At 42.2% G+C, this 12,332-nt stretch overlaps 1 protein-coding gene across 2 annotated transcripts in view; it reads right to left on the bottom strand.

Moving 5' to 3' along the window:
* The window catches only part of cdhr1a (cadherin-related family member 1a), a 58,081-nt gene that overhangs the window by 17,676 nt on the left and 28,073 nt on the right, over positions 1-12,332 (bottom strand). For both annotated transcript variants that reach the window (XM_073025588.1, XM_073025589.1), the window contains exons 12-14: positions 11,906-12,058; positions 9,911-10,075; positions 4,017-4,084 (exon numbers count right to left, since the gene is read on the bottom strand). In XM_073025588.1, the coding sequence (XP_072881689.1) occupies positions 4,017-4,084; positions 9,911-10,075; positions 11,906-12,058 (386 nt within the window). The remainder of the gene's footprint in view (positions 1-4,016; positions 4,085-9,910; positions 10,076-11,905; positions 12,059-12,332) is intronic.

Below are 12,332 nucleotides of genomic sequence, written 5' to 3'. Positions count from 1 at the left end.
TCTCTCCCTCTCTCTCTCTCTCTCCTCTCTCTCTCTCTCTCTCTCTCTCTCTCTCATGATTACAACTCAACAACCATAACTACATCAGCACTCATGAACTGAACTGAACTTTATACTTTTCTATGACAATTTATTTACCCCTAGACATTGATAGAGCTTGTTTATTATTGCTTATTATTATTGTTCCTACACTTTTAGGTTTATTACTGCTAACTGGTTTTATATGTATATTTGCATTATTGATATGGTTTTGCTTATTTTTATTAATAAACACCTTTAGTTTGATACCACCAGACTCCAATGGATTCTTCTTTCTCTGCTGGTTAAACACCCAGTTACGGGGTACGTAACATAATTAACAACTGAAATGCCATTTTGATTTTGCAGATTTATGATTCATCAATTTAAAGTTATCACCAGCACACCAAAGAGAGAAATTACATCACATCATGAGAGCAGGGGAAATGGAAACAGGAGAAAATATAAAAGATTAGCTTTATTTGTCAGATGTTCATCAAAACATCGAAACATACAGTGAATTGCATTGCTTTTGCATCAACGACCGATACAGTCTGAGGATGTGCTGAGGGCAGCCTGCAAGAGCTGCCACGATTCCAGTACCAGCCTGGCATGCCCATAGCTTACTGACCCTTACTAATCTTTGGATTGTGGGAGGAAGCCAGAGTCAATGAGCCACACTGCCCAGAAACCCACCTATTTAACCCTCGCCTAATCACAGGACAATTTACAAAGACCAATTAACTCCTTACTGAGGGCACCGGAACTGAACGCCAGACTCCAAGCTATGTTTGTGTCAATCTGACGACTACACCCTATCATTATTGTTTTGTTATTTAAGTCTGAACAGGAAAGCTGTTGTCTGGTATGCAAAAAGAAGCTGCAGTATGGCAGACTGTCCACTAGGGGGAGTACTAATACAACGGGCCCAGATTTATCCTCTTTTAAATCTCGAAGTTCAAATTTATTATCAAAGTACATAATGTCACCATATGCAACCCTGAGATTCATTTTCTGGTGCGAAAACGCAATAAATCCATAATAGAATAGCAACCATAATAGAATCACACCACACCAACCTGGGCATTCAACCAATATGCAAGGTCCACAAACTTGTGCAAATAAAATCTGGTTTTAAGACAAACATTTATAAATGTTGTTAAAAGAAAATAATTTTTCCAGTACTGCTCTCACATTATGGCAATAAAGATTGCTAATAAAGTGTGCCAATATTGCTCTATTTTTATCAAAGTGTAGGAGATTGAGGGGAGATTTGACAGAGGTAGGCAAAATTATGACGGGTATAGATAGCGTAAGTGAAAGCAGATTTTTCTACTGAGGTTGGGCGAGTCTACAACTAGAAGTCATAGGTTAAGGGTGAAAGTTGAAATATTTAAGGGGAACCTAAGGAGGAACTTCTCACTCAGAGTGCGGTGAGAGAGTGGAACACTCTCTCAGAGTGTGGTGAGAGAGTGGTGGGATGTGGGTTCAATTTCATAATTTAGGAGAAATATGGATGGAAAGGCTGTGGAGGGCTATCGTTCAGGGGCAGATCGATGGGACTAGGCAGAATAACAGCTTGCCACTGACTAAATTGGCTGAAGGGCCTGTTCCTGTGTTATAGTACTGTAGGGCACTATCTCCACTCATAGGGTGGTCCGAGTACGGAGCAAGCTGCCAGTGGAAGTGAAAAATGTGGGATCAATTGTAACAAGAGAAGTTTGGAAAGGTACATATATGGAAGAGGTTTTGAAGGATATGCCCCAGGTGCAGATTGATGGGATTAAGTAGACGATCAGGTCAGCATGTACTAAGTGGGTCAAAACAGAATTTGGAGAGTTTTGTAAAGCAGGTAGAACCTCAGGGGTGGTGGCGGGGGCCAGTTCTGGGTTCTGACCCAACTTCCTGCCCTTTTCCTCTCCCCTCACTCCAGTAGGTCCATGTAACCAAACCCAACTCACAAGAAATGTGTTCTCCGGATGTCTGACTAAGACTGTGTTACACAAAGGAAAAGCAAGGCTGTAAGTGCAGGTGAATCTGCATTGCTGATTTGCTGATGCAGTTGACGCAGGAAGCTAACAGGTTAGAAGAAGGAATGACATCAAGAAAAAGAAAACGTCTCCATGTGAGAGAAAGGGGAGAAGCCACTTGTGTTTTTTATTTGGAGGTCCGGTCCGGTAGCAGGCCCATCCAGTCCAGTGTGCTTCACCACCCATGTGACAAATTCATCTACACCTTTGGAATATGATAGGAAACCAGAGCACTGGTAGAAAATCCACATGATCACAGGGAGAACATACAAAATCCTTACGGACAGCAGCATAATTGATCCCGTGTTGTTGGTGCTGTGGTAACGTTATTACTAACGTAGCAGAAAGAAGGTACAGGAGCCTCAGGACTTGCACCACCAGGTTCAAGAGCAGAATCTACCCCTCAACCATCAGGCTCTTGAACAGAAGGGGATAGCTACACACATTTACGGACTCTTTTATCTTGCTTTTTCCATGCTTGTTATTTATTGCTATTTATTTATATTTGTATTTGCACAGTTGGCTGTCCATTGAAGAGGATGCTGTCCAAGTTGCATGCCATCTTGGACAATGACTCCCACCCACTCCACAATGTACTGGTTAGGCACAGGAGTACGTTCAACCAGAGACTCATTCCACCGAGATGCAACACTGAGCGTCATAGGAAGTCATTCCTTCCTGTGGCCATCAAACTTTACAACTCCTCCCTCGGAGTGTCAGACACCCTGAGCCAATAGGCTGGTCCTGGACTTATTTCCACTTTGCATAATTTACTTATTTTTATTTAATTATTTATGGTTTTATATTGCTATATTTCTACACTATTCTTGATTGGTGCGACTGTAACGAAACCCAATTTCCCTCGGGATCAATAAAGTATGTCTGTCTGTTTACAGTTACTGTTCTATAGATTTGCTAAGTATGCCCACAGAAAACACAAATCTCAGGGTTGCATGTGGTGAAATGTATGTACTCTGACAATAAGTTTTACTTTGAACTTTGTTATTATTATGGTATTACAGTAAAGATACTAGCATAGAAAAAAGATTTGCTGACTGGCAGAAGGAAAAGAGTAGGAATAAAGGGGGCCTTTTCTGGTTGGTTGCCAGTGACTAGTGGTATTCCACAGGTCCCATGTTGGGACCTCTTCTTTCAATGACAAAATTTGTGGCCAAGTTTATGGATGAAACAAAGATGGATGGAGCCTCCAGAAGGACTTGGACAGATCAGAAGAATGAGCAAAGAAGAGGCAGGTGGAATACAGTGTAGGGAAGTGTACAGTCATACATTTTGGTAGAAGGAATACAGGCATAGACAATTTTCTAAATGGGGAAAAAAGTCAGAAAGGAAAGTTGAAAGGGACTTGGGAGTCCTCATGCAGGACTCCCAAAAGATTCGCTTACAGGTGAGTCAGTGGTAAGGAAGGAAAATGCAATGTTACTGTTCATTTTGAGAGGACTGGAATATAAAAGCAAAGATGTATTGCTGTGGCTTTGTAAGTCATTGGTCAAACTGCACATGGAGTATTGTGAGCAGTTTTGGGCACCTAATCTAAGCAAGAATGTGTTGGCATTGGAGAGGGTCCAGAGGAGTTTCATAAGAATGATACCAGGAGTGAAAGGTTAACTTATGAGGGGTGTTTGATATCCCTGAGCCTGTACTCACTGGAGTTTAGAAGAATGAGGGGGAAGTCTCACTGAAACTTATCGAATATTGATAGGGTGGACGTGGAGAAGATATTTCCTACAGTGGAGACTCTAAGCCCAGAAGGCACAGCCTCAGAATGGAAAGGCATCCCTTTAGAACAGAGATGAGGAGGAAGTTCTTTAGCTAGATGGCAGTGAATCTGCAGAATTCATTACCATGCAGGTAGTGAGAATGATGCTATGGAACCCGCTCCATGATTCACATAGTTTGCCTTCAGGTATGAGGATTCCCTCAGTTACTCTGAGGAAGAACGTTACTTACAGGTCTGCTCCTGCTCCATGTATCGAGTACTTGACTTCTCCCCACATTTCTGAGTCAGGGTCATGTGCCTAAGACGATAAACGACATTCAGAGCGATGAGAACAAGCCACTTCAAGTTTTATGGGTGTCAATATCTCTGAAGATCTATCCTGGGCACAACACATTGATCCAATTACGAAGAAGGCACAACACTGGTAATATTTCATTAGGCGTTTGAGGAGATTTGGTGTGTCACCAAAGACTCTTGCAAATTTCTACAGATGTACTGAGGAGAACATTTTGACTGGTTGCATCACTGTCTGATATGAAGGCACTAATCTGCAGAGGGTTGTCATCTCAGCCAGCTCCAACGTGGGCACTAGCCTCCCAGCATCGAGGACATCTTCAAAAGGTGATGCCTCAAGAATGGGCATCCATCTTTAAGGAGCCCCACCACCCAGGACATGCCCTGTTCTCATTACTACTGTCAGGAAGAAGGTAAAAGAGCCTGAAAACAACTCTCAAAGTTTTAGACAAACCCATAGGTACTATCTCAATGCTTTTTGCACAGCTTCCTTATTTGTTTTGCTTTATTTTTATTGTAACTTACAGTATTTTTAAATGTAGTGCAATGTACCCCTGCCACAACACTGCAAATCCAATGGCATACAGTATGTCAGTGATTTCACAAGATGGCAGCACGACACAGCGCACAGCGGCCACTCCAGGAGTGAATATCTGTTATCTGTAAGTAGGGGCCGTGTACAATCTTAATTTGATGGAGACGGACGTGTGAAGCACGGAGGAACATCTGGTGAAACTTTTGAAATGTCTGTTTCGCTGCCGCTGCTACTGTGCGATCGGAAAAATCTCCGGGAGGAAGGCCCCGAATCCTCGGCTTTGCCTGTTGCTTGGCGGCTGGGGCCGAGGTCGAAGCACTCGGCAGAGATGGTGCTCGGTGCTCGGTGTCGGAGGGCTGGCCGGAGGCTCGAAGTTTTCGGACGGACTCAGAGTTGGCTGTGGTCGGGGCTCCCAGAGTGCTGTATCTGCAAGCTGCGGCGCTGGAGGATCATGGCAGGAAGAGTTTCTCTTCCTTCTACCATCTGCGTGAGATGATGGGCTGTCGGGACTTTGAGATTTTCTTTTAAACCGTGCCATGGGCTGCTCTTTATCAGATTACGGTATTGCTTTGCACTGTTGAAACTATGTGTTATAATTATGTGGTCTTTGTCAGTTAGTCTTTTATCAATTATGGTATTGTCTGCACTGTTGAAACTATATGTTAACTATAACTATATGCAACTATATGGTTTTGTGTAGGTCTTGTAGCTTTAGGTTTGTCTGATGGGTTTGTAGTTCCTTTCCGGGGAACGTGCTAAGATGGTAGCGCGATATCGATATGCAACAGTCTCTCCGGACTCTGGATTGGGGATTACCAAACGTTATGTGGTTTTTCTTGTGTGGTCTGTTTTGTGCTTTTTCGTGATATCATTCCGGAGAACGTTGTCTCATTTTTTAACTGCATTGCATTTGTGGTTTATAAATGACAATAAACTGAATCTGAATCTGAATAAACCTGATTCCGATTCTGCTAGTTATAATCATCACATGCCATTGGTTATTTACGAGTCTACAGTCAAAAATGGGTAAACAAGTCAACAACATCATATAACTCTGTGACTCTGTAACTCTAAATGTCCCTGTTGTGAGTGTCTGTACTTCCTCTCAGTTCCACTCATCAGTCCTGCCCATGCTTGCTGAGTCAATCCACACGGTTAATTGCCTTCGAGCATTCCATTATGTTGGGAGCTTGCTCTCCAAAGTAGATTGTTATTGGCTCTGTGTAGCCTCAGTCCCTGAACGCAATAAGAGTTACAGACATCCCTAAATCACTGGATAGCAGGAGAGCCTAATGCTGAGAAAGCAATTCCACTTGACACCGGTTATTTTTTTATGTTGTTAAGATCATGAGACATAGGAGCAGAATTAGGCCATTCAGCCCATTGAGCCTGCTCCACCATTCCATCATGGCTGATCCCGGATCCTACTCATCCCCATACACTGCTCTCACCCCATTCTCACCATATCCTTTGATGCCCTGACCAATCATGAAATGATCAGCTTTCACCTTAAATATACCCACAGACTTGGCTTCCACCACAGTCTGCAGCAGAGCATTCTGCAGATTTACTACTCTCTGACTAAAAGAATTCCTCTTTACCTCTGTTCTAAAGGGTTGTCCCTTAATTTTGAGGCTGTGCCTTCTAATTCTGGATACCTCCAGCATAGGAAACATCCTTTTTCCATCCACCCTATCTAGTCCTTTCAACATTTGGTAGGTTTCAATGAGATCCTCCTCCCCTCCGTATTCTTCTAAATTCCAGTGAGTACAGGCCCAAAGGTGCCAAACGCTCCTCATATGTTAACCCCTTCATTCCCAGAATCATCCTCGTGAACCTTCTCTGGACCCTCTCTAATGACAACACATCCTTTCCGAGATATGAGGCCTAAAGCTGTTGACAATTCTCTGTACAGCCTGACTAGTGTCTTATAAAGGCTCGTTATTATCTCCTTGTTTTTATATTCTATTCCCCTTGAAATAAATACCAACATTGCATTTGCCTTCTTTACCACAGACTCAGCCTATAAATTAACTTGCTGGGAGTCTTGCACGAGGACTCCCAAGTCCCTCTGCATCTCTGAGGTGTGAACCTTCTCCCCATTTAGATAATAGTCTGCGCTATTGTTCCCTTTACCAAAACGCATTATCATCCATTTCTCAACACTATATTCCATCTGCCACTTTTTTGCCCATTCTTCCAATTTGTTTTAAGTCTTGCTGCAATCACTTTGCTTCCTCAGCACTACCTTTTTTGCCACAAAGCCATCAATTCCATTATGTAGATCACTGACAAGTGCTGTGAAAAGCAGTGGTCCCAATACTGACCCCTGACCCCTGCCACTAATCACTGGCAGCCAGCCAGCAAAGGCGCCTTTTACTCCCACGCGCTGCCTCCTGCCTGTCAGTCATTCCTCTATTGTTCTTCGTTTGTCAATGTTACTGGCATAACAGAAATCATTGCCAATTCCTCACTGTACTAAGGTATTCAAAAACAACTATGTGGTCCAACAGGAGCAGTAAATAGCAGGAGTAAGTAGATAAGGCAGGTTCCCATTCCTGACAGTGTCACACCCAGCAACGTATCAGGTAAGCAGCTTTGCTCATTGCCTGGCAACAGCTTGCAAATTGCCAGATTATTTTCTGGTGGAATTTAAACCTATGACCTCCATGTTCTTAATCCAGCATCATAGAAAACATAAAATGCTGGAGGAATTCAGCAAGCCAGATAACAAGGGGTATAAACAGTTGATGCTTCAGTCTGAGTTCCTTCATCAAGATGTCTCGGCCCAAAACGTTGGCTGTTTATTTCCCTCCATAGATGCTGAGTTCCTCCGAGCATTTTGCTCAAGATTTCCAGCACCTGCTGTATTATTTGTGTGTAGAAACAGGCCACTTGGCTCCTCAATATTATTCTGTTGCTTAATATGACCACAGTTCAAAGTGAAAAAAAATACAAAGTGAATTTATTATCAAAGTACACATTTGTCACTATATATTACCTTGGGATTAATTTTCTTGCAAGCATTCACAGTAGAACAAAGAAATAAACTATAATCATTGAAAAACTACACACAAAAACTGACAAACAACCAATGTGCAAAGGAAGACAAACTGTGCAAATACAGAAATAAGTAAATGAATAATACTGAGAGCATGAGTTGTGAAATCCTGAAAGGTGAGTCTGAAGCTTGTAGGATCAGTTTAGAGTTGATGTTTGATATGATTGTAATCTCAGTTCTACATTCTTGTCTCTCCATTCACTTTCTCTCTTATCAAGCATTTACCAATCCCACCCAGAAATATATAGGATTCTGATTCCAATTCAGATGATTAAAGTAATGTTATATGATGTTGTTGACTTGTTTACCCATTTTTGACTGTAGACTTGTAAATAACCAATGGCATGTGATGATTATAATATAGAACAAGCAGTGAATTACAGTGAATACATATAATTTAGTTGAATTAAATAAGCGGTGTAAACACAGAAATTAAGAAAGTAGTGAGGTAGTGTTCCTGGGTTCAATGTCCATTCTGAAATCGGATGGCAGAGGGGAAGAAGCTGTTCCTGAATTGATGACTCTGTGCCTTCAGGCTTCCCTATCTCCTTCCTGACGACGGCTATGAGAAGAGGGCAGGTCCTGAGTGGGTACTTGATGGTTGGTGTTGGCTTTTTGAGGTACCATTCCTTGAAGATGTCTTGGAAACTATGGAAGCTGCTACCCAAGATGGAGCTGACTAATTTTACAACTCTCTGCAGCTTACTTCGATCCTGCACAGTAGCCCCCACCCCATACCTGACCTAAGTACACACCTAAACTAGTCCCATGTGACCTCATCAGGCCCACATCCCTAAACATTTCCTATCCCCCAAAGTTCAAATTTCAAACTAAATTGATTCTCAAAGCAAGTATACGTCACCATATACTACCTTGAGATTCATTTCCTTGGAGGCAGTTACAAAAGAAATAACAATCGAATTTATGGAAAGAATATACAAAACAGAGACAGACTATCAACCAACCAATGTGCAAAAGCAGACAAACTTTGCAAAGGAGGAAAATAATGCTGATAACATGAGTTGTAGAGTCCTTAAAAGTGAGGCTGTAGATTGTGGGTTTAGAGTTGAGGTGAAGGCATTACTTAGATCAGGGGTTCCCAGCCTGGAGTCCACGGGCCCCTTGCTTAATGGTGTTGGTCCATGTCAGAAGAATAGGTTGAGAGCCCCTGGCCTGGATGGTGGGGTCTTCGATGATGGATGCAATTTTCTTGCAGTAGCCCTCCATGTAAATGTACTCAGTGATGGGGAGGGCATTGCCTGTGATGGACTGGGATGTATACTTTTTAATTCCAGGACACTGGTGTTACCATGCCAGGCCATGATGCAGTTAGGATACCCTCCACTGTGCATCTCTAGAAGTTTGTCAAAGTGTTTGGTGACGTGCCAAAACTATTCAAACTTCAAACAAATTCAGAGAGTCAGAGTCACAGAGAATTACAGCACAGTCCATGCCCAGCCATATAAACGGCCTACTCCCATTAACTGCACCAGGACCATAGCTCTCCATACCCTTACCATTCAGGTACCTATCTAAACTTCTCTTAAAATTTGAAATCGAGCTTGCGTGCACCATTTGTGCTGGGAAGGATGTTGCCAGGACTTGAGGACTTGAGTTATAGGGGAAGGTTGAATAGGTTACAACTTTATTCTCTGGAGCACAAGAGAATGAGAGGAGACCTTATGGAGCTATACACAAATATGAGGGGTATAGATAGGATGAATGCTCACAGGGTTTTCCCCTCAGGTTGAATGAGACTCAAACTAAAGGTCATAGGTTTAGGGTGAAAGGTGAAATAGTTATTGGAAACTGGAGGGGGAAGTCTTCATTCAGAGGGTGGTACGAGTGTGGACTGAGGGTGATCCAGCAGAAATGGTAGCTTAATTGTAACATCTAAAAGGAATTTGTAGAGGTACATGGATGGGATAAGTACATGGATGATGAGAGAGATATGGAGGGCTAAGGTCTAAGTACAGGGTGGATGGGACAAAGCACAAGACCTGGCTAGTACAAATAGATGGGCTGACCTGTTTCTGTGCTACAGTGCTCCATGATTCTACAACCTATGTGACAATAATAAACTAATTCTAATTCTAGCTCCAAGTAACTCACCACAGACTGGGAGCCAAACTTGGGGAAGGCTATTTTGTAAGGTCTAGCTGGCCTTCGCCAGCAGAGCAATCTGTTTATTTACAAGAAAGTTTTTTGAAATTATTGCATAACCACACACTTACTGATACACAGATAACAGGAGAGCCTCCAGGTGAGTTTTCTGGAATCCGAGCGACATAGAATTCCGAAGTGAACTTGGGAGTATTGTCATTTGTATCAACTATATGAATGATGATGGTGGCTGTTGAATTAAGTTGTTCTGGAGTATCAGATTCAACAGCAAGGAGCTATGAAGGAAAAAAAAGCATTTTCACTGAAACTGGACAACCAAAATGACAACCCATGGGATTATAGGCTTATAGTCAAAGGGAGGCTGATTGGCCACTGTAGAGTCTCAGCATGACATACAGCACAGAAGCAGACCCTTAAACCCACTGAGTCTTTGCTCAACCCATATATTCTAAACATACACTGAGATGTTGCGTTGCAGTGACACATGACATTGCAGAGGCCGCATTGGAAATATTTTGTTCAGATTTGGTCACCCCGCCATTAAGCTGCAAAAAGTCCAGCAGAGATTTAAAAGTTCAAAGTTTAAAATAAATTTATGAAAGTACATATATGTCACCATATACAACCCTGAGATTTATTTTCTTGCGGGCACACTCAATAAATCCATGAAATAATAACCATAACAGAATCAATGAAGGGCTGCACCAACTTGGGTATTCAACCAGTGTGCAGATACAAAACGAACAAACAAACAAAAAAAAAACCCCCAAATAAATAAATAAATAAATATCAAGAACACGAGATGAAGAATCCCTGAAAGTGAGTTAATAGGTCAAGGGAACATTTCAATAATGGGGCAAGTGAAAGTGGAGTGGTTATCCCCTTTGGTTCAAGAGCCTGATGGGTAAGGGGTAGTAACTGTTCCTGAACCTGGTAGCATGGGTCCTTAGGCTCCTGTAGCTCCTTCATGATGACAGCGGTGAGAAGAGAACTATGAGGAGGTTGTCAAGACTCAAAAGACTGAGTTATGGACACAGGTTGAGCAGAGTGGGATTGTTCTCATTGGAGAATGATGGATAATCTTATAGAGATGTATGAGGGTCATAGATACGGTCAAATATAGGGTCTTTTTCCTAGTACTGGGGAATCAAGAACTAAAGGGCATAAATTTAAATGTGGGAAGGGGCAAGATTTAATAGGAACCTGAGGAGTAATGTTTTCACCCAGAGCATGGTGTATATATAGAGTACTGAAAGACTTTTGCACAATACTGTATTTGTCAACGTGGAACGAAGAGGGCACAGGATGTTGGGAATAGTGAATGTGGAGTGCATTGTGGGGGAGGTGGGGGACAGGTGGCAGAGAAGGGATGCCAGAGATAGGGGATGGCACAGGTGCAGATACACCCAGCCCAAAGACACCAGGCAAGGTTATATGATTCCAAACAATTGGTTTACTGCTCATTACAAAATGCCTCTCTGGTGTTTTTCATTGCCTCCCCACTTCCTTCCCCTTTTCCCAACCCATGATTTCCCTCTCCCTGCCCCCTTCCCATTTTCAGTCCACAATACGGGGCCATGTCAGAATCAGGTTTATCATCACTCACGTATGTCATGAAATTTGTTTTTATTAGTAGCAGTATTACAATGCAAAACATAAAATTACCACAGTATTGTGCAAAAGTCTTAGACATCCCTAGCTACAGTATGCTGAAGACTCTTGCACAGTACTGTATACGTTTAGGAAAAGTTTAGAGGGAATTGAGCCAAGCACAGGCAGTTGAGACCAACTAAGTTGGACATCTTGGTTGGCATGGACTTGTTCGGCCCAAGGGCCTATTTCCATGGGGTATAACTCTACAATAATCCCATTTTATTCTCTCTGCACAAGTCCACACCTGTCTCTATCTATGCCCACTACTTTTATCTACCTCTGATAGTGGGGAATAATTTCCTTCAGTGTGCCCATCTATATCCCTCCTAACTTTATATGCTTCTTTCATGTCTACTCTTATTCAGGGGAAACAGCCTCACCCTCTCTAGTCTCTCCTCATTATTTAACTGTTCCATTTCAATGTTTATATTCAATACACGGAGCTCACGTACCTCAAAAGTGAACATTTGGAATATCTCGTAGTCAATGGCAGTTGAGTTCTCCACTATTATGGTGACCTGGGCTTCACTGAGGATGGTCTGTGGAATAACTCGGAATACTCCCCCATCGCCAACCAACGTGAGGCTAAATTGTGCATTTGCCCCCTGAAGCACAAATAAAGATTTATTACATTTGTTTGTTCCCCGTTACTTGTTGTAAAGACCCCTGTTCTCAAGAAAATGTTTGGCAAAGTCTTTTCTTCTGTTGCTTCTTGGAACGGAGTAAGGTCTTCAGGACCTCTACATGTGTTTCATCAGAAGTGATAGTACAAGTTACAGTAAATACTGACATGAAATTATATCATATGTTTGCAAGATCTGACAAATCATTCAGTAAAACAACTTGATTAAGGAATAGGAACAGGTGGAAGACACTGCC

The sequence above is a fragment of the Hemitrygon akajei genome, chromosome 21 (genome assembly GCF_048418815.1).
Source record: "Hemitrygon akajei chromosome 21, sHemAka1.3, whole genome shotgun sequence".
NCBI classification, from domain to species: Eukaryota; Metazoa; Chordata; class Chondrichthyes; order Myliobatiformes; family Dasyatidae; genus Hemitrygon; species Hemitrygon akajei.
Note: the sequence above shows the minus strand (reverse complement) of the source record. Positions and strands in the feature narration are given on the sequence as shown.